The sequence below is a fragment of the Aythya marila genome, assembly GCF_965140915.1.
Source record: "Aythya marila genome assembly, chromosome: 1".
NCBI lineage: Eukaryota > Metazoa > Chordata > Aves > Anseriformes > Anatidae > Aythya > Aythya marila.
In genome coordinates, this window is record NC_139042.1 from 191988410 (window position 1) to 192012315 (window position 23906).

Here is a 23906-nt window from a genome sequence, read left to right on the forward strand (position 1 = left end):
TTAAAAAGAAGTTTAAGAACTGGAATCCAAAGCAGAGTTACTCAATTTTGACTTTCCCAATCCCTCTGAGGGTTAAATCACATTGCTGTGTCCAGGCAGCCGTCCCCAGGGGCAGCAGCACAGGGAGCAAGCTCCTGCTGGGGCGTGATGCTAGGCAGAGGTGACTGATGCCTGGGGCTCACTGCGGCTACCAGGGGCTGAGGTTTACAGCTCCTTGCAGGTCTAAGCTTGTAATTGCTGCACAATAAACCTGACTATTAAAACTGCTGGGAAATGTTCTTTGACTCCATTAAACTCCTCACTAGCATCCATTACGATTCAGAAGTATCCTGGCTTCTTTCCAGTCTCACTCCTTTTCTCTCGCTCCCTCATTTACATTCAGTATGGTATTCATTCACTTCTCCTGTTAATTGTTTTTAATATTCTTAACGTATCTTCAAACCTTCAATTTCCGCTTGTTATATAACCTCCTCTTGTCCTCTTTTGTCTTCTCCTTTCTTTTCTCCAGCTTCTTCTCCTCTCATTCCTCTGAGCTTTTTCCCTTCTCCATGTAGCATTTTCTTCCACTCCCTATTTCTTGCCAGCTGGAGAAAGTTGCTTTTTTTTTTAAACATCTCTTTTTTTGTTGTTGTTGATGTTCTTTTGTTTGCTTGCACAGATTAGGGGGGAAAAAAAAAAAAAAAGCCTGGTAAAGCTCAAAAGCATCTGTGGACCAAATCCAGACATGAATAAATTTTACATGTGGATTCACTTAACTTTTAGGAGATGCAAGGATATCTTAATAAAAAAAAATCATTTTATTAACTAGGAAAAACAGATCACATACACCAGCAAAAACACGAACTTAAATGTTAATAAAAATGCTGAAGGCCATAAACTCTCTCCGTCAATACATTACACCACGTTCCTGTTACAGAAAGCTTTTCTAATGCAGTGTGAAAAGATAATAGCAAATGACTAAATTAACATCACATCAAGCTTACTGACTCAACTGCAGAACAAATTATTTTGTTTGGCTTTCATCAAGTCCACTTTTCTTTAAGTTTGGTGAGAACAGAATTAATTAAGATGATCCAGCTGTCTCTTATCTCAGACAGAGAGTCTTGAGGGCACAGGCAGCCTGCGTGAAAGCACATCGGTCAGCCCCAAAAAGAGCAGCACTAACTCCAGCACAGGCAACAATACCTACATGCCATTCTGACAAGACAATACTGAACTGTCTCCAATTATGGCTAAATTACCACTTAGCATTCAAGATCACTCAGGATTTTTCCAAAAAGCTTTCTTGCCTGTGATTTTTTTTTTTCTTGACTGCAATAAAGCTGCACAGTATCAGAAATGTTTTCAGAAGTCACAGTCCTGCTGGGATTTGAGAATATAGCTGAAACGCCGATGTACTCTATTGAGGGTTTTCACCAGACAATCTGAAATAGCCAGATCTTTCAAGCCCCCTCTCTTTCCCACTCCAAAAATGTGATTTTCTGCCTTTTTTTTTTAATTATTATTATTTTTAAGATGGAACTAATGGGAAATTTGAGCTTGCAGTTTTACCATAAAATGATCTTCTTCTCCAATGTTCTAACTACAGATCACAGTGGGCTTGAAAACACCTGCCTACCACTGTTTCAACACAATTCTTGGATATGTCCCTATTAAATAGCTAACTTGCTATCCTGGACCATAACTTCCTTCCCAGAGCCCTTTCCAGTATACAGGGAGATTTGTCAATCTAGGCTTGAAAGAGTGAGCTTCTGTTTTCAAGATGAGAAAATACCAAAATGATAAGGAAGGGAAAAGTTAAACCATTTCAGACCTGCTTGCAGCAGTGTTAGAGATGCTTGTCTAAAATTGTGTGACTTTATCTCTTACAGGTCAGTTAAACTGGCAAAAGCCAGGACAAAAAGGAAACATTTCTTCTACTTCAGGCCTTCTAACAGCAGTGGTATCCTTGTTCTTAGGGGAAAAAAAAATAAAATAGAATCAAATCAATAGGTCACTGTGCTTTATTCTTTTATTGACTAAATTTATCATGCTAGAATTTGTTCCCATGAGAGACACACGCTCCTTAGCCTATTTTTACATTTTGCTTCCGTTTTAGATCCACCCCCTCGATGCAGAGGTTGCTCTGCACACAGTCCTCACCATTTCAATAACATCTCGTTCAGCACCGCGGCTCCTCACGGTTGGATCTCGTGCACATACAGGGCTGATACAATATGAAACTTTTTCTGTGCAAAAACTAAATCATTTTATTGCAAAACAGCATGGCAAGAGCACAGACCTCAAGAATTCTTACCGCAGTTCTCCTTTCACCATTCTCAATGGACATCCAGCTACACATGGACTTCGTTGCTTTCACTGGGTCCACTACTTGTACCCAATTTTTAACCAGAAAATTAACCCTTAAGTACTGAAACTCTAGATTTTTATTGTTGACTCCATGTGTTTTAGTTTGTGGGTTTTTTTTTCTTTGTTTTTCCACTGCTTTTTAGGATCTCTTCTACTCCTGGGAACAGTTGGTGACTATTTTTAGACCCCTGCAAAATTTCTCTATATAACTCCCTGCCTCTAGCACCCACAGTTTTTAAATTAAAATTTGTGATTTCTTAAATAGAAGAGCTATTCAGTAAAGCATGTGCAATTTGGGGAAGTATTAAATTATTCTACAACCGCTTTCTTCCTTCTATTTTCATTTCTCTGTCCTGCTTTGTGATTTGATTTATTATTTTTTTTAATTGAATTTTCCAGACCCACACAAACCATTCCTCTGGCCTTTCCTTCTTATATTAAAATACAAGATTTAATGAATTCTTCTGCATCAGAAGTAATGGAATGCCCCAAGTCAAAAGATCAGAACAAGTTGGGGCCCATTATAGACACTGCCAGCTTAACTGGTCACAGTGCAGAAGAGTCCCATGGAAATTTGTAAAGGCAAAGGGGAAAAGTGGAGGCTGCTAAATTCTCTGCAAGGGAAAGGTTGCCAAAAACAAGTCAGAGTTACCTGCCCCTTCTCTTGCAGCCTACAAAGGGGTGTAGAAGAAAATAGGATTCTCAGTAGCACCAAAAATTTAAGTGAACAATAACCATCCAAACAATTTTGGTGATCAACACATTTTGGTAAGTGAGTTTGCAAAACCAGTGACATCCACACAACCCTACAACATCCATTTTCCTGCTGCTACAAAACAGCAATTCCAGAATGACAGAACCAAATGTTATGGTGAGGAAAACAGTGCTTAGAGAGTTAATGCAACCTGACAGTTCTGTAAGGTACCACTTAATTACTGTGTTAAAAACCAATCATCAACTTCTATGCAAGTAAATCGTCAACAGACAGCAGATTATTTATATTTGAAAAATCTCCTTTCATAGGAGAATGTTCATCCTGCATACCTGATAACCAGAATTGTACTTATATTGGATTATTGAAAAATACTGGATAATTGAAATGGTTTACAAGGCAGCCCTTTAACAACAGTGCCTTCACGTGTTTATTATAGGCATTTTCTTATTTTGAAGTTAAGATTCCGCTATGTTTTATAATTGCAATTCTGTCCTCCTACACATTCGAGAGCGAATTAGGTCAATTCCAAACTATTTGTAGAACCTCCTACAGAGAAAGTAGTTTGAGATTTTACAACACATGAAGGTAAAAATAAGCAGAGTCAACCTACTGGTGTCATAAGACTTGTGAACTGTCAATTTTTGGTTCTAGCCTAATAAAGATCCCTAAAGTAGTAAGAACCAAAACAGGAGAAGGATTGTCCTTGGCCAGAGGTTGCATCCACATCATGTTTACTAATACTTTAACAATGTTTATTATATCAGGTTCCCCAATTACCTTGTAAACTTATTTCTACTTTTGGCATCTGTAACATCCTGTGGCAATGAGTTCCACTATATAATTATGAACTGCATGAAAAAATGTTTCCTTCTGTTTATTTTAAACCAACTGCTGGGTAAGAACCAGGAGTCAACAAAACTATGTTATAAGAAATAATGAATAACCATATCCTCCCCAACTTCTGCGCAACATTAGCAGTTTTATATATCATGCATTTCTTCTGAGCTTATTTCTCTTCCAAGCTGCAGAGTTCCAACCATCCTGTTCAAATGCTGGGTCTCTCTCTCCACATACAACCTGGTTTATCAATATTTTAAAAAACGACATTGACGACTGTTTGCACTGTTCCAGCCTGGTCATGGATATCATCGTGGTGTTTGTACAGAGCTATATTCAGCTTCAAGATCTCTAGCCAGCCCCCTCCTGTAAGCATTATTGAATAGTATTAAAAAGTTAACGCTTTTGCCATTTTATTAATCTGTTATTTTGTATCATCTTCCCACAGCTGTTCATTTTCACAGATTTGGGGATTTTCATCTTCTGAATAGTGTATGAGTACAAGCTGATTTTTGCTGTTTAGCCCCTTTCACTGACTTCAAAATGCTGAATAGTAAAGACTTCCACATAGATCCCTGCAGGATCCTACTCCTGACTTTCCTTCATTGTGATAACTGATATTTCATTCTTATCCTTTATTTCTTAGCTTTGTTTCTTAAACCAAGACTTTTCTCTTACTTTCTTGACCACTGGTTTCTTCAATAAACTCTGGCAACTCCTATCCAACAGACTTGCAAGTTATAGTCAGTCTACAACAACCGTGTTGGCTCTTCTTTATTATTTTACTTTCCCTATGTACTTCTTTTTTTTTCATATTTACAAACACATCTTCTCTTTTGATTTTAATACAGTTTTAATTTTGATATGGACAGAAATAAAACTTTCTGGGCTGCAGCTTCACACAGAGTAAGCTACATTTCCAAATTCTTTTTGACTACGTATTTGAAGTAGTCCAGACTTGTTGGGTGTAGGCTGATTAGACCAGGCAATTTGTTATAATTCATTTTAATCAGCTTATTCTAAAATTTCTTCCCCTGACACTTCAATTTGAAGCAGACCTTCTGCAAGCTCCAGCGTGTAAGCTCCAGTGTGGGAACTTTGATATACCTTCCATAACTGACACAGATGCAAAAGGAGTCTTTTAAGATTGGCTTCTGCAGATTTATCTTCTGCTACTGTTCTCACAGAGCCTTGATCCATACTAGATCTTGAAACCCTCTTGGGTCTTTTGGTTCTGACGAGCTTGAAGATGTCCTCAAAGCTCCTTCTGTGCCTGTCCTCTGTTTTTCACATTTAACTTAGCAGCTATTCACTCTCCTGTTTTCCACTTTGGGTTACAATTTCTACTGTATAAAGTCCCTCTTTATAAAGTGTGTTACAGATTTCCCTTATTTGCAGTTTAACAATACTGTATTTTTTTCCCCTTATGATAGATGGTAGATATTTACTCTAATATTTAATATGGTAGCTCTTGATACCACTAAAAGCTTTATTATTTTACCTGTTCATTATAACTGTTTCCTAACTATCTTCCTCATTTAGCTGTAGTTCTCTCCATAAGACGTTACTGCAATACATTTTACACTTGCTCTTAAACCAATATGGAAATCATTTGTTATGGCTACTTTTGTAGGATAGCTCAGCAGTAATTTCATCTTAAACTAGGTCTTGTGCACTGCACATTTATCAAAAGCGACTCCTCATGTGAGCTGACAGCTTATCAGAAAACCCAATATATTCTTCTTCACCTCTACATTTGCTGAGTCTTCGTACACGTAATAGAACATAGAATAATGGCAAATGCTTCTTGCCTCAGCATCTTACCTCCTTTAGCACTTCACAGTAATTTTCCATCCCATTTACATGGTCAACAGTCCAGCCCTCATAGTATTTTGATCTATTTGCACACAAATTCAAGCCATAAGAGTACTTTCTTATCTACACTTGCATAGCTTTAACTGTAAAGCCTAAAATATAATAATGTCACTCAGTAGTTTGCACTGTCATCTCTATATAAATGTTTATCCTTACACAGGCATCTTCTCATACCAATTTTCTGAGATACCAAATATACCAATATCCAGATTTAAAACCAGCATTCCAGCTCTCACACTCAATTTTTCACATTTCAAAATTTGTCCAGAAGCCCATCTACAACTGCTATTGGTCTAATTGACTTTTAGAAAAAATATTTTAAAAGTATTTTTAAAAGAGAAGCAAGCAGTAAATACATACATGACGGTGTTAATCCCTGACAGTTGTTGAAACATCTGCAGACCACAACCCACAATTAAGGCTCTTCGAGTTGGAGGGTATGTTAGCATTCTGCAGATCACAGGTCCAGCTTCAAAAACAAACAAACAAAACAAAACAAAACAAAAAAGAATACGTAATAGTTCTTAAGTGATCTCTATCAAGACAACGTTCCCAGGCACAACAGGTTTTGCACCTTAGCTTCAAACAAGTTTGGGCTATTTCACTTATTTTTGAACAACTTTTTCAGTTCAGTTCTGCTTTTCCATGTTGTACTACGTTAAGATGATTTTCATGAAGCTCAAGCAAAAAAATGAAACAATTTTTGGACACAACGTACAGTGTAATTGATGGTAGATGCACAGCTCTCCTATATCGTACCAACAGATTGCACATCTGTTGTAGCTGAATGTACTCAAAGTTATCACAAAATATCATTTTTGTTCCTTTTCTAAAAGTTCCCACTGTTAACTGAAGGGTTACTTCAGAAATGCCATTACATACTGCTCAAAGCTGAATCACACTGATAAATATGTGTCCCACCAATGTTCTCTCAATTTCCAAAAAACTGTTGCAAGTTTGGGTATTTTTAAGGTGTGGGCGAGGTCTATGCTGCACAGCTGTAAGGCCAGTAGAGGGAGCATAAAATAATTAAACTTGATCCATACCTTTGGTAGCATTGGTATGACTCAAAAGTCAGAAAACACTTTATTACTGAAGAGAAAGCCAAACATTTGTGGCAAACAGAGAAAGTTTTCTTCTCTGCAACTTTTAAATTTTTAAAGTATCCTTAAAAAAATTAATACAGAAAACTATACAAAACCAGGCAAAAATAATTTTTTGTCTCTACTACTTACTTGCATTTCTTTCTGCTTAGTTTGTTGTTTGGGTCAGAACAGTTCACAAGAATATGTTCTAGCTTTTATACATCTTATCACACCTGATATACATACCCAGAACACCTAACTAGATGACAATACATACAAGGCAAAATAGTTGCCATCAAAATTTAAAAAAAAAAAAAGCTTAACACAAGTTGTAACTGGAGGTGAAGAGGATCTATACATGTATTTTATGGCTACACTTTTACATTTTCATTGAAGTCCTCCCTGAACATACAGAAAATATTACGTGTATTGATTCAAAATAAAAACCATTACTGGTCTGTTAGCAAAGAACAACTTACACACAATGAGTTTTGATTTCGGACAGGTCCTGCCGTATAGGTGCAGCATGACCTCCAAAACATCTCTCTGTGTGAGTGAAATCAAGTTACTGATAAACAGAGCCAACCTCAAGCAAGGTAAGATTTTCTCATACAAGATGCATGGCACTGCTGGGCAAACAACTCTATCAAAGGGTTCAGGAGTCAAAGTGGCATTTCCTTGGTAGCAGGACAAAAAAACATTTGCTGCTAGCTAGGAACCGTCCACAGCTCACACATACTCTCAGATTTCTCCTCCACTACAAGCTTTACACAGAAAAAAAAAATCTAATAAATGCATCTCTCAAGCATAATTCACTAATATCAGCCGTCAGCTTTCCATGCTCTGCATCCCACTTGAGGATGAAGGCTTTGGGCTTAAAACTCTTGGTCCACAATGGATTCTGCAGCATCTGTCATGAACCCTGGCTGGTGAATGCCTATGACACATCATCTGTTCTTCATAAACTTCTTATAAATTCCTTAATCAAGCTTAAAAACTGTCTTTATCTTTAGAAGACCTTACACAGCTCACCTAAATCTTGACCCAACAATGAGGCTTGTTGAATGAGCTGGAACTCTACAGCAGGGGTTGGTAGGAAAGGAGGCAGAAGTTTCACAAGGAACTGATGCAAGGTTTTTAACAATTCCCGATCCATCAGCTATTCAATGAAAGTTACATGAAACTCTCTTCACAATAAGGCATTGTACAAAACAATTAGAAAGAAGGCATTGAAATGAATAGCTCGAAATTAAAGCAGCTGTTCCCAGACAATGGCTTGCAACTCAGAGGGAGTCATGAACTCTCCGCAAAACTTAATTGCAAAACTGGGTTTGTATGGCTGAAGTGGGTCACTGCAGAAAAGTGTGAGACCATTTATTGAAGTCTGCCTAGACCTTTCCAGCATCCAGTCACCTAAATTCACTAAGTATTTGTGGCTTTTTTTTTTTTTAATCAGATTTCTGACTAACTGCATCAGAACCACGATGTTAAAATCAGCATATTGGTTTATGTCAGAGATTAAAAAGTTTCAGTGCAAATCTGTATCACAGCAACTGCACATATGAATAGGCATACACAAAATTAAAGGGTTTTCTTTCATAAAATTCAGGTCTACAAACCAATAAACAGACTGAAAGACATAAAAGAAATCATTATCTCTATATTAAAGGCGCTTTTCAAACTTAGCTAAAAAAATCAAAGGACTTGGACTATAAAGTGTCTGTTTTTTGAAATAGAAAGGTTTTAAAATTTTTCTTAAAAATACCTGGCCTTAAAACTATCTAAACTATTTTTGCATTTTCCTGTCTTCAATCCCACCATCCATCTTGTGCTGTGCTCATTTACTACAGCCATCTTGAAACTAAGCAATCATGGTTGTTCCAAACAGAGGATGCTTCTAAACTGAAGGATGCAAAAGTTTTCAGAATGAAACACATTTTTCTACTGAAAATACATCTTTTGAAAACTAAAACTGTAGTTCAAAAAAATGTAGTTCAATAGTTTCTGATAACTGCTATATTTCCTCTTATTACAATAGACTAAAATAGCACAAAGCAACAAAATAGAGAAATTAAAAAATGGAATAAAAACAACAACAAAAAACATTTGGCAATTTTTACAGTGGAAAAAATAGATCTTTATCTCCAAAAGTCAGTATTTTTTGTTCATGATACTTCTGCCTTCAAGCTATTGTCTTCTCCTTAGCTAGGAGATTTAGGCACATTCCTGCGCTTGAACTTGAGAAACCACTGAGGTGTTTGTTTTTCTCCTTCTACACTACGAATAAAAATGAAGTCAAAAGGATGAGACCTACTAAAGTCATCATTAATTTAATGAGACTAGATTTGCTTTTTTGTACTGTGCCTTCAGATAATTACTTTATCTGCAAAATACGCTCTAGTAAAAGCCAGCTGAAGCTTTTTTTTTTTTTTTTTTCTCTAGTGAAAGTGCAAAATGGCAGCAACTGATAGAGAGTAATGGGAAAATTGGGATACTGCTGTTGTAGAGGTGAAACTGCATGAACGACTGCTGTGTTCAAACTGGCTTTTTCTGAGCTTGTCTAAGCTTTCTAGCTAACCAGACATTCATCCTTGTAAGAAAAAGGGGGAAAAAAGAAACAACAGTAAGATTGGGGAGTTTGGTTTTGCATTCAAAACAACAAAACAAACCAACAACCCAAGGATGACCTCTTTGCTTATGCTGAGATAAACCAAGATGGGGAGAAGCTGTTCTCAACAAATTATTATGCACTCAGAAGGTGAGCCATGCTTTCCAAATGTTACACTGTGTTAGTTACCTGAAACTTTTAACACCAGCTTCTTATATTTTAGCTGGTCTTCTTGTTGTTAGGTATTACCTGTAAGTAAACTTGGTTCAGACGTTCTGAATCACTGGGGAAGGCTTTCTGGTTTTCATCTGTAGGGAAAAGGGATAGCATGGAAACCATAGGAGTTTGGGTGTGATCCACTGCCAACTACATCATCTAGAGACTTGTCAAAACCAACAAAACCAACAAGTCCTAGTTCTAAAAGGATTTTAAATAATGAAAGATAAAAGTAGAAGAATGGATACTAATGATTTCTTAGCATCTCCTCCTGAAAATATGCTACGTATAATTCCAGGGGAAAAAAAAAATAGAGTAGATAGACATAAAGCCAACCTGAAAATCCCTCAGCAAATGCGAGCAGGCATCTGGTGCCTGGAAACCTTGTGATGCCCCAGCCCCTCAACTTATTAGTGCAGTACTTGGCAAAATTCCTCATGCAGGAAACTATGACGAGAGACTGAACTGTGCCAAAGCCATTTACAGGTTTGAATACCCTTTTGCCAACCAATCGAGGTGACAGCTTGTAGCAACAGCTTAAAGCTACCTAGGGCTCCTGCCAGCATTTTGTGTTCTTGCTGTAAAGGAGTGTTTCTGAAAAAGCAGGCTTACCAAGCACCAGGTTTAGCATCAGTTAAGCTCACCCTACAAATTGGTTTTGCAAACCCATTCTCATCCTAAAATTAGTCGATACCTTCTCTTCCATCCAGACACGCCTTCAAAGAACTGGTCTACAGACAGAAACGGAAGGCTGGTGATGTGGATAGCAGATCACTGATGCAGGAACCACTCCTCTTGTTTGGCCTTTCCTTACAGAAAGGCAGCTTCTAGCCCTGCTATCTCTGCATCAGCTGGAAAACATTCCTCTGCTTAAGACCCAGAGCTATCACAGGTGTGATATACTAAAGCAAACACTCTTCCCCTTCACTAGCCTATTATTATTTCTAAAAGTATCAACTTCATTCATTTTTCCCTTTTGTAAAATCGACCAAATTAGGAAATAGCTTACATAGTTTTGAGATCAAAACTGCATTATTTATCCTGAACAGATAAAAAACAATTGTACTTACAAACTAAGCTCTTCCCCACTATTTTACATTTCTACTAGCATCAGAAGAATAACTTGCAGCACTAGAGGAAGCTTCCTAGTCCATACAGTTCTCTGTTCCTTTGAGAAAGCTCAAAAGGTTGCTTGTTTGAGTCTTTTTTATGTCAGTCACCCATCAGCCAAGAATGAGAAATTCTTGATTCTTAGGATTCTGAAATTCTGATTCTTAGGATTTTTAGGTTTTCCACAGCGAAAACATCCAATGGTATAACAACAGAGCCTGCTCTAATAGAAAATAAAAGTATATTAGACACAATCTTTTTGGTTCTAAAGTTAAGGAATGCAAGGAGTTTTTCCATGCCTATTTGAATTGAAAGAGGTTTTTTCCTTGCTCAGGAAACATAGATTTCAAATAAATGGTCCCTCTAAATTATCTTTTTAATCCATACAGAAACACTCAGAACAAAGATTTTTTTTTTCTTTTTGTTTTGACAAAAAGTTGTTAGTCTTCTGGGAATCATGAAAACAAAGCAATTTTCTTCTATTTGTAAAAGGAATAAAAAAAAACATCTTTCCCTTGATAACACATTCTTTGACATAAAGCTCTAGTGATGGAAAATCTATATGACTGAGTACTGGCACAAAGAAAGCAGCAGTTAAGAATGCCTTTGAATAGGATGAGAGGCAGTCAAAAGTTGGGAAGCAAAAAAAAAAAAAGTTCATTTTGGCTCTGTATTACATGTTCTTTATAAAAAACAGATCCCACTGTAATGAAATCTGTTCAAACTGGAGAAAGCATGGCAAAGCAGGTAACAGCACCATTTACATGATGCCAATGGGAGCTGAGAGAAGTGCTCACGATGACCAAAGAGAGGTGATGACCATGGGGCTGGACCAGAGCCTGGTACTGTCAAAACCTGTGGAGGAGGGCAGTGAGATGTTTTTTTTTCCTGTTTATTTGGTAGGAAGACTGGGGTAGGGACAAAGAAAAGCAAGTGTCACATTATGGTTTGCTTCTGTCTTGATAAGTACCTTGGAAATAAAGGCATTAAGGATGACTTGGACATACCCACAGCCTGCAGTGTGGTTTTCTTTTCATAGTCTGCTCCAGAAGTGCTTTACATAGGAAATGGGAACACGATCCTCACAGCTGGAGAAAGCAGATGAGGAAAGATAAGATGATGTACCTAGACTTACGCAGGCATAATCGAAAGGAGCCAAGCATTTTAACAGCCTGAAGATCTTCCCACTCCACACTCTCATCACCTAATGAATGGTAGCACAGAGCGTTTATCAATCTGGAAATGGAAAGCTTTTTTTCTTTCAGTTCAAGTCAAGGAAAAACACTTAGAAGAAAATTGCAGTGAGGACAGTTTCGAGAGTGATTTATTTACTTTTTAATTAAAAAAGCACAAGAAAAGCTGATGACTCAGAGTTCCCTCTAACCTAATCAGTAATCTACTATCAAGTTGATCTTTCCAGCTGTTACTGTATTAACACTCATACTGATATTGTATTTTGTTTCCAACATGGCACAATTCAAGCCTTACATTTTTGGCAAATTTTTCTGCCAAGATGTTCAAGATGTTAGGGTTTTGCCTTTCCCCCCCCCCCCCCTTATCCTCTGTCCTTTGTTTCCAAATGAAATATTCGCCTTCCCGCCCTAGATCAGTGTTTTTAACAGTGGAAATAGATTTCCATTCCTTGCACTCCAAACAAATTAAACACAGGGAGACACTTCCTGGAGGGAAGGAAAAAAAAAAAAAGGAAATTTAGTAGAACTGGAAAAAGAATTCTGGAGCTCAATGAAAGTCTCAATGGGAACTTTTGGATACGATCTGTTGCACGCTTGTTCTTTTGCTTACTGTCTTAATAGTGTATTTAGTTTAGACCTTCTCCTTAAAAGGGGAAAAAGGGATTTATCTGTGCGATTTATCTGAAAAACTACTGTATTTTTTTTCTCTTTTTAAAGTTCAGATAACGTTAGTGAAGAGAAGAGAAGAGAAGAGAAGAGAAGAGAAGAGAAGAGAAGAGAAGAGAAGAGAAGAGAAGAGAAGAGAAGAGAAGAGAAGAGAAGAGAAGAGAAGAGAAGAGAAGAGAAGAGAAGAGAAGAGAAGAGAAGAGAAGAGAAGAGAAGAGAAGAGAAGAGAAGAGAAGAGAAGAGAGCCAAGTTTTTGCTACTGCAGATTAGATCTCACAGGAGCAGCAAATCCAAACCAACTACCTGCTTAAGTATTGTCACTGGCTGAACTAGTAATAATTTGCAATTAAAAACACAGAGAACAGATAGCAATCTCTTGGGCTATGATCTTAAGAAGTATTTTTATCATGAGAACCAAAGATTACGAAAAGCTGACGTTCATGACAGTTTTCAAATCTTCCAATTTCTGGAGGATTCACATACAGCCTATGCGAATTAAATTTGAGCCACTCTGGAGTTTCAGACATAATAAAGTACTTCACAACAAAGTATGACTCTTGACAATCTCGCATCAGATATAATCATTAGCATCAATACAAAACCAGCATGGAGGCAGTTTATTTTGCACAAAAAAGACTCTATGGAGAGCCAGATTAGGAACCTTTTCTCATTTATTTCATAATGCTGTCAGTGGTAGCAACAAATTTCATCCAGAAAGATTCACGGATTGTTTTTAATGTACATCCACCACACAGTTTCCAGATTAATTGGAAATTAACTGTTGTTAATTCTGGTTTCCAGCATTAACAAGATCTTTCCTCTGCAAAAAACTTCAGAGAATGCCTCCAAGAGCAGTTTTTGCTAAGGTCAGTGAGACTGGCAGCAAGTAGCTGGATCTATATGCAATTGTTTGGACAGCTGAAATATTTTTTGCCTGTTGGTTAATAGGAGAACATACTGTGGGTCTTGCTTTCATTAAAATGTTTCTTAAAAGTAATTTTGAAACCTTACGTGCAGATGTCCTGTATCATCAGCTGGGACTGAATCACCGAACAAAGGCTCATAGATAAAACAGAATTAAAGAAAATATATGATAATGCTGCACAGAACAGCAGGCAAAAGGTATCTTCTCATGTCATGATTCTGTTTTTAGGGAAAATAGAATTAATATTATGTAACAGACACTTCAAGGTCCCTCACATACTATGAACAACATGAAACCTGAGAGCTGCTTAGCTTATACTGAGTGGAAACCCCTCTGATCATTTTCAGCATAAAGGAGACAGAATGGCATTGCCTAAATGCCATGTTTATAGGAAGTTTCCTTATACATATAAAATACTTTAAAGGGCAGTTCTTAAAAAAAATCTTGAAAATCCAGTGGAGTGTAAGATGATACTTGATAACTCTTCCCCAGTAAAGCATGTTTTTTCCTTCAAAAAAATCAATATATGTATCAATCTAAATCATACGTAATTAACTGTGTATATAACTGTGTATATTAATGCTTGCTTGTCTTACAAGATAAAATCATGTGAGCATGCTCATTGCTCCTTCTCATTGCTCCTATGCAGCTTTGCAGATCTAGCAGATAAAAAGCAAGATCATAAAGATTTTATTAAACTATTTCAAAACCTGGGGCCTATTTTTCAAAAGGATACAGGAATGCTGAGATTTCCTCGTGAATTTCAGTAGGTAGGTTTTCATCCTGCTTTCATACCCTCAGCAAGTTGAAATAAAGAATAATATCCAAATGATAGATATTGTGCAGAAAATGTTTTCATCTGTTTGCTGTCCTGCTCCTGTGCTGAGCTCTGTTTTAGAATTTTAAGGTGAAACTTTAAGTTTTGACAGATGTCACCTTTTTAACCTGTGTTTCTGATGCAGCAGCTTACAGCTGGCCCTAGGGAACACGGCTCCAATCACACCAGTAAAACAAAACCTTTAAGAGCGGGTCCAAGCCTCAACAGAGCTGCCATTCCAAAGGGGCACATTTAAGCAAAGGGACATTTCTCAGACATTTGCAGTGATCTGAGCCACTTCAGTTTCCACTGAAAGACATTTCTTTTTTTCCACTATAGGTACCAATAAAAAATATTAAAATACCAATTCTAAATTTGTCACAAGAGGATTATTGTCTCAGAAGAAAAAGGAAAAGGAGCACCAGGATTTACTGAGAGCAAGCATTGCACGCCGTGACTTGCAAGCCAGTGAGAACAAACGTGAGGCTCACAGGAAAACTGGGATGTTTCAAAAAACATACATGTGTTTTGATGTAACTACCAAGGAGTCACACTACCCCACACTCAGTAGGAGATGCAGGAAGACTGAGTGATCTCCAAGCCCACCCAGGCAAGGAGAGGGGAGGGCAGAGTTTGTACTGAGAATGCTCCCCTCCAAAAGGCAGCGTGCACACACCTCACCTACCTGCTGTAGGACTACAGCTTCCAGTTGTTGCTTGGGCACTGGGAAGGGCTCCCCAGGGAAGTGGGAACAGCCCCAAGCATGCCACAGTTCAAGGAGTGTTTGGACAGCGCTCTCAGACACATGGTCTGGTTTTGGGGTGGTCCTGTGTGGAGCCAGGAGTTGGAGTCGGTTATCCCTGTGGCTCCCTTCCAAGTCAGGATATTCTGTGATTGTGTGATTTTGCCCACAAAACATTATCACAGTAAAAGCAACCCAGCTTATCACAGAGTGATGTCTAATATCATTTTTCCAAAGAAGAACAAAGGGCTGAGAAAGCCACCGCACATCAAAAGATCGATGTGAGGTTTTAGTTAGTGGTTACAGTACAGAGTTTCACCAGCATATTTTTGACTCCCAGGACATGCAGAGATATTTCAGAAGGACACGGGTGTGGTAGCAGGAGAGCTGGTAGAGACACTACCACAAATCCAGAGGAGTTACGGGGAAGAGATGATTTTGTTTGGAAAGAGTTGATTTTGCCCCCATTTCTCTGGTGCAAGGGCAGCATCTCCAAAGCACCAGAGATCATCCTAGAGCTGCATTCTTGGGGCCGTGCTGACCAAGGGAGCAGGCACAGAGGTCGCCTGCCTCTTCCCACCATCGGGTACTGCTCAGCTTCGTGCAGAGTCCTGCCTGGGGAAGGGTCGTCCTGCTGCAGTCCTCGGAGGCCACATCAAGCCCTGGTTAGTGGGATAGGCACAGATGTGTCCATACTGGAAGAACATCTAGAACAGAGGCTGCTTTGATTCACTTCCACACTATTTTAAGGAATAGAAACGTCCAACTTCTATTTAAAGCACTACGTAAAAATTATGGGTTTGTTTTCAGCACGGGGGTGGGAGCACTCTCACAGAACTGAAGTCTGTTTATCTGACTCCCTGTTTCACGGCTGAAGGTCAAGAAGAATCAGGGCTCACCCTGTCCCCGTGCACCAGTGCTCTGGTTTTCAGCTCCAAACGAGAGCAAAACTCCCCTGCACAGCTTGAACCGCCCTGCACCACTAGACAACACAAAGGAACGTGCTCTGGTTACCAGTGAATACTAAATTAAAAATAAGTAAAAAATGGATTTGAAGGAAAACAATACTTTGCTTTGAGCTGGTCTATATCCACCCTCTGACCAACAAAAGAAAATTGCTATTATACTACAAAAAGCATAACGATCTACTAAAAACAAACAAACAAACAAAAAATCTCTTCAGCTTCCTTTGGTTTTTGTTTTTTTCTAAGCTCTAATTCCCCAAAGCCATGTCCCTGTGTCTATACATCTGTGCCAGCAACCTGCTTCCTGAGCATCCCAGCTGTCCTCAAAGATGCTACATGGGAACATGTCACATTCGGCTCCCTCCTAATTTCATTTGTTAATGCTCTTTTTTTTGCAGGGAGACAAAAGAGCAAGGATGGAAACAGAGCTAGCAGCAATGGCAATGTCAGGACACATACAGCAAAATCAATACATATATTTTATATATAAAAAATACGGGAAAACACACTTCAGGCTAATTCTTGCACAAAGAAGATGCTATTAAAATGTGCTATTCAAATATTTTTGGTCTGTTCAAGTTCCAGACCAAGTCTGCTGGAGTTCGGAAGGAATGCCTAGTGAAAAAATATCCACATTACAAGCTCACTGACATTTTTAGGGTTTCAACGTTAAGATTATGACTTGCATAAACGCAGCAAGCATTCTCAGCTGCAACGCTATTTCAAAATGACTTAAACTCCATTCTTAAAGGCAATAAGAGCCTCAACTGGGCTAAGGGAGAAGTCGATTATAGGACCAGTACAAATTCTTATCCAGGGCTTCAGATGCATACATGCACTAGCTAAAGCTAAGCATGAAGCCGGACAAACTTCCCACAGTGATTCACAACATCCCAGTGAAAGCATGGGCTCAGCAACTAGCAGATACTGAATAACATCTCAGTTTCCCCAGGTTTTCCTTACTTTCCTTTCTTTTTTTTTTCAGGAAAAAAGTATCGCTAGTGTGGCTGGAATTTCAGGTAACCTTGCTAATCTTCATAGCTCCAGGGCAAACTTCACAGACTGTGATCAGGTTGTGGTTCAGAGAAGGGGCAGGAGTTCACGCAGCCATGCATGTCCTCTATAATAAAGAGTAACTTAAAGAATAAAGAATAACTCCGGGATGCTTAACTTCTTCCTAGAGGCAACACACCTTGTTAGAAGAAACAGATGCTTTAAAGACAAGCTCTAAAAAGAGCAGTATTAATTCCTGTAAACCAAAAAAAAAAAAAATATCAAAAAACCTACTCCTATTACTGCAGTTAGAATTTATCAGCTTCAGGGGCTGACAAACATGAAGGTGTCAGCAAATCTGCTTCAAAACATTAGGATTTACAGCAGCATGGTTGGCTTCAGATTGCGTCAGGAAATAACGAAAGTTCATTTCCAGTGTTAGATATAAGAAGCATCTGCATCTTTATATGGATACCAGGAAAATATTTTCATGTTTCACAGAAAGAGCATCATTGCCCAACTGTGCCTTCTGCCAACTGTCACCAACCTATTAAGCAGGCTGAAAGGAAAAATTCTTGGGCAGGAAGTCCGGGGGAAAACTTGTAAACAAAACCAGAGGGAGAGCAAAGCTGGAAGAAAGCTGCAGCGTTTGGACCACCTACGTTTCATGGTGGATTTCCAAATATCTCCATTCACTGACCTCATATTTGCTGGCTTTCTCTGAGCTGCCACTTAGTCACTGAGAAACATCTCTGATTCTGATCACACAAGCTGTGCAGCTAGCCGAGAAACTAATTCCATTCTCTACCTATATACAGCTATCTATGTTCTCCCCTGTAGATATATCTATAGACATTCTCTACTGACACAGCTGAGATGAAGACACCAGCAGACAAGCAGAGAAAGTGGACAGTGGAAGTAAGAACAACCTGACTACAACACATGGGGAAAAAAGGCAAATATAAAATTAAATAAGTATGAACTGAATGGAAAAATCAAGCTTACAACACAGAAATAACACCATCTTTGATGAGCTCACAACTTCACGTTTACTTTGGACAACCAGACAAGCAGAGGATGTTTTCTATTTTGGAGACCACTAAGGTACTCCACACTAGCCATTGGTAATTTTACGTAGAAACGCCAACAGAGAAAGAAAAAGCCAATATGCCTGTAGTCATAAACCAATTTCCATAAGTATTTTGCCTAATTACCAAGCTATGAATGCATGAAGGAATTCTCATTCAAGCACTTAACATTCACCTGAAGGAAATGGTGGATGTTTAAGATCAAATATAGTAAAAAATGCAGAGTAACACCGAGACATGCTATCTGTGTGTCTCTATTTCTGCATCTGACACAATAAAACACAAACGAATCACTTGTGTTACCAAACATTACTCGATTGTAAATCCACAGCCAACATCAAGAGTAAGCAGCAAGACTTGGGATGGAAAGTTTGGGCACAGCAGGGCAGCTTTGAGATCAATTCCTCCACCAAGAAGAGGAATTTCCTTAAGGAGAGACAATACTGTGAGGTCCTTCCCTCTTTGGAGAAGTGCTAACTTTGATTGGCAAAAGGGGCGGATACATATAACCCAACCAACCCCAATTGCTTTAAAAAGTTAATGACTTCCCTGTACACTGTTATACAACATGCTTTAATGAAACAGTTCACTCATTTACAAAGAAAATTAATTCCACTGGGCAACACACGGTTTAAGAAGCAGGCATGGCCATGTGCATCTCAGCAAGTCATGCAAGCAGCAGGTGGGGATCATCAGGTTGAAGCAGTCTGAAGCCAAGGCCCATCAATGTACACAGCCCATGATTTGTAGGTTTTCTGCTAGAATGGGTATAGTCTGGTCCCCGAGGCAGAGTATTGCCACTCGGGCCGTTAGAAGCTGCCAGAGACCCTGTCATTGATTTGAGCATTCACATCTCCAAGAGGGTCAGAGAACACTGAGGGTATCCCTGGAGTGGACCTCTTGTTTTGGTCCCCCAAAAGCATTTTTTCCATGGGCCCTAATACTGCCTCACCATCCAAACAGGCAGTACATGGGGTGACGATGGGAGACGAGAAGAGACTCACTGCAGAGCTACACCGCCGTTCAGAGACGAAACATAAATGCAGATGTAGTCAATGCATCTTTTAGCAGCTGACAGCAACTGGAATGGTTTTGCATAAAACCAAACCAGGAAAAAAGCAATGAGCTGCTCCTGTAAACTATTAGGTTTTATTCAAAATTATTTTAGAAGTCTACGACAAAATTAATTCAGTATTTTGTAATGCTAGCTCAATGAAATAAATTTTGCAGCAGCTGCCTATGGGCTTGAGCTTTTTTACTTTTTTTTCTTCCCCTCTATTACTAAAAGCTGAGAGTCAACGCAGGTCCTTGACCATTATTGCTGGCATTTTTTGGCAAGAAGCAGATTTTTTTTTCCCTCCAGAATAATTGGTTTTTGTTTTGTTTTGTTTTTGCAACATAATTTTAAGGTCCTATGCCCTCCCGCAGGGCTCTATGTCTTTTTACTAGACAAGTTTAGGAAGTAACAATAAAAAATGTGTGGTGGGGCTTTAGGGGGCACAGTAAAGGCAAGCTCTGATAGCTGATTATGTCCTAAGCCCTTTGCCTGCATCCTGGATTTTCAGGACAACCAAAAGGAAGAGACTTTAGATTTTAAAATAAATCTGTCAGAAGAGGTATGGAAAAGTTGAATAAGCAGGTTTTCGCTTTTAAAAATCAATTTAAAGGAGTGTATACCATATTGCTGCTAAAAGTTGTTGGAAATTAAAAGTAAGCTTTCAGGTCAAATGTCAACCCAATCTTGTGCATTAGGAACAAAATTAGGTGCATATTATCATCCCTAAGCCAACGTGAATTTAGATACCAAAGAGATTAATGCGATGTTACTGAGATGTGTCTCCATAGCCCAAACCTCAGGGAAGGCCACAATTTAAGTGCATTTTAAATCTAAAGCTTTCAGATCCAAGCCCTCACACCAAACACGAATCACTCTGTACTTTCTGCTTTTAAACACCACCACAGCTTTGGCCTGACCCGCACACACCTTCTGCAAGGCAGGAGCCTGACAGAGAGCAACTGTCTGACATCGGCAGGCGGTGTGGTTCTTCCCCTGATCTCAAACCAACCTTTGCAGCATTAAGAAAAAGAAAAAACACAAGATTTTTAAAGAAGCTGGGTATGAGGTATGAGTGGAGAAGGAAAGCAGAAACTTGGGGCTGTGACTCTGGATATAATTTATCAAAAGAAAGAACAACAAAAACAGATCTTCTCAAAGAGGTAGTTTTAAAGAAAACAATTTGCTGCTGTCTATAGATGAGAATGCTTAGGAGAAAACTCTTAGATGTGCCACAGAGCACAACAGGTCTCTCCCCTGCATGAACCCACCAGGGCACTCACAGTAGGTGTTTTCGGGTGTGCTGAAGACCTGTGAGGAGGAAGGCTGCTCCTGCTTCTCCCTCGGCCAGGCACGGGACTGTCCACCAGCAGCCAGTTCTGCTCAGATGGGCAGCAGAGGGCTGACGAGGCTATCCAGGTGACAGTCACACCCGGGGGGCCAAACAGAGCGTTTCGTAGAAACACGACACACTACATCATCTATAAAGCAAGATATGGAAGTGGTCTGATATTACTTAGTGGTCTAATATTACTTATTGCTAAAGAATAGCCCACAGTTTCCTGTGAGAAACCCTGAAGCTAGGCTGTAACTCACCTTTCTCAGTGAACTAAGGGAGAAGAAGCAAGGATGAGGGACCTGTCCTCTGCTGCTTGATGGAGAAGGGTTTACCTCAGGAACACCCAGCCACCCCCTGCTGCAGCCTGCTGACGGGCACTCAGACCCTCCACCACAGATTCGGAGAAACATGATTTTACAGGGGAAGTGCAAGCCTCAAAAGATGTGATAAGTGATGCTATTTATAGGGAAAGGGAGGCTGAACGTTTTTTGCATTGATTCTTCCAGCTAATTCACTTGGCAAACCAACCTGTGAGGCTAAGCATAGAGAAAATTAAAGCAGCGTCACCCCGTTCTGCTACAGTACAGGAATTCAGATTTGAAACAAGTGACCTTCCCCAGCAAAGGACAGCAATTCAATCCCGTGATTGAGAAGAGCAGTATTTTGCTCTGCCATTCACGTCTTGATAGATGGCATTGCCATGACACTGATTTGAAGTGGGAGGCTTCTCTACTCTCAGCGGACAGAAGCAATGATCAGAAATGTCACCGACGTGATACGCGGCTTCCCAGGCCTTGGGCAAGGAGAAGCTCCCAGAAGCAACTGTGTTTGACATACCAACAGCAAAAACACTGAGCTCCACCTAAGAAAGAGACATCAAGCTTTATGTAACCATTTCAGATCAGCAGCATACCAAACGAACACCAGAGAGCCCTCTCCTCTGTGCAAGGTGAGGCTGAACTTCCCACAAAGCTCTACGGGACTGATCCCTGCACTGGGTGTTTGTTAGCTGATTTCTTACTGAAAGTCAGGTCTCTTAATAGCCTGCCTAACACCACACCCTACTTACACTTTGTTCCTCCCAAAATCTGGGTATTTGCTTTATAATGTCCAAACTTGCTGATGATACCAACTCCCATTAGTTGGTCCTTGGCCTATGGCTCCCATAGGCCCTTATGACATTTCATCGCAAGGGCCAACTCCAAAGACTGTACCAGTTGTAATTTTTCCACAAACAAGCTGTATAACATTCAAATAGTAAATAAGGCCTTCAAAAACATGCTGATGTAAAGCTTAGTGGTATGGTTTAATGGTGGACTTGGCAGTGCTAGGTCAAAAACACCGAAAACAACCTCAGTAATTCAGCTCCTGAGCAGCGTGATGCAGATGTAACATCTGGGTCTCCAACATTCCCCCTTACTTTACATGCATGGAAATAAATACTTAAAAAGGTAACCTGACATTAATCTGTTGCTGAAACAGTGACACTTTTGACTGTTCACGTCTGATATCAATTGGAAAACATGCCTCAAACACATGTAGATACCAAAGAGCAGAAAACCAAAATTAATCACGGCATGACAACGGCTTTTCAGTTAATAAGAGCGGAACAAATGTTTATGAATTTTTGCTTGTTCGTGTTTTCTCTGAGAACACTGCAGTGATGCCAGTGGTTTGAAATCAAAGGAAAAAGTAAAGTGAATAATGCAAGACTTCTCAGAATGAACTATACAAATAATTCAGTTGCTCCTTAAAATGCACTTCATGTTTTATATACAAAACAGAGGAAAATATATCCATAGAATATACTTTAAAAGAATCTTTCTTACATTCAATGGACATATTCAGTTTCAAGACTTGAAGAAAAGGGTAAATGTATGCAGACAGGCACTCAAAATGAACGTTTCAGCCAACCCTTCCAGGTACACTGAAGACGTGCCTCTGTTGGTCTTGTTTGCCCCCAGAAGTAACAAACCTTTCTGGACACGGTTAGGCCAAGGGGTTTGGACAGAATTTATGAATAATGTATATCTGGGGGGAGAACAACCAGCATCGTTACAACACGACCGTCCTAACAAGTAAGAAAGCAATTTTCTTCTTCTTTCTCACAGCTCTTTCTCACAGTCAGTTGTTCTCACTGATATTTTAGATTCTCAGAATTACTGGGGAAGCTTCAGCTGTGGCTTTACCAGCCCCAAGTTTGTTTTTCATTCCAGTGTCACGACACTTTAATGAAAATAGCACATACAAAGCTTCCAAATGGATCCTTTGGAAAGTACATGAGCTCTGGGTAGGACATTGCTGAGATGCACCACAGAGCCACGGGCTCACAAGTGACGCACTGCACTAATGGAAATTGTTTTATTGCAAATGCCACCTGATGGAATAACACCATCACTGAAAGTATGAAATATCCATCACCAGAGATGATCCCAACTTCTTGCTGACATATAGGAAAAGTTTAGGATATTTTCTTCCAAGGACTAGCTCGCAAGACATTGTATCTTTCTAGATGTGACAACTTTAGTAAACAGGCTATAAAATAAGAGAAAATTCATTTAAGGCAGGCTGACAAGACAGACATAGACCAACAGTAAACATGGTCAAAATTTCAATCCTGATTTCCCTCAAGTATTGCAAAACCTGTAGTTGCAATCATCAAGTCTCTGTTCAATTTTTCTTAAGTATTCCTTGTGGATACCAATTCATTAGCCATTGCTACTGAAACAGCATTATAATAGAAGAAGAAAGAAGCATCTATCCCCAGAAGGTACCACAAGAATTAGGGAAATCAACAGACAATGGTAGATCTCAAGAAGCAATAAAAGCAGGTTAAGAAAATGAAGAAAATATGAACCAACTAAAAGCTCTAGGACAATAAGCACTGCCCAAAGCTCATTTTTCAGGGGGCCTGTACTTCAAAAAAGCATCAGGGCTTTAATTTTTGACTACAGTTTTGACTAGACAGCTTTTCATACAAATGGATGTTTCACCTTCGAACCAGTCAAGATGTAATGTGCATAGATTGCCTGTCCACATCTGTCTTTGGGGATGCACTACCCTAGTTTGCTAGGAGGTACAATTTTTTTGTAATCATTTTCAAATTTCTTGTTCGTGTTGCTTTGTATTAATTTTTAAAGAGACTGTGAGAGGGATACTGTGTGTCTGCACATGGCAGCTCAGCTTGTGTAATGAGAGCACAGGAACAGGCTCCACTGACGGCGTAAGGTTTCTGAACAGCTCAAAAGAAAAGCAACATGCTACTCCAAGCTTGGTGAAAGCACAAGCCAGGCACCAGGCTTCAAGCAGATATCTCTAAAACCCTGTTT

General features: G+C 39.2%; 1 protein-coding gene across 2 annotated transcripts in view; it reads right to left on the reverse strand.

Moving 5' to 3' along the window:
- SLC2A13 (solute carrier family 2 member 13) overlaps window positions 1-23906 on the reverse strand; it is a 156002-nt gene that overhangs the window by 80337 nt on the left and 51759 nt on the right. For both annotated transcript variants that reach the window (XM_082774947.1, XM_082774946.1), the window contains exon 4: window positions 6137-6245. In XM_082774947.1, coding sequence (XP_082631073.1) covers window positions 6137-6245 — 109 coding nt within the window. The remainder of the gene's footprint in view (window positions 1-6136; window positions 6246-23906) is intronic.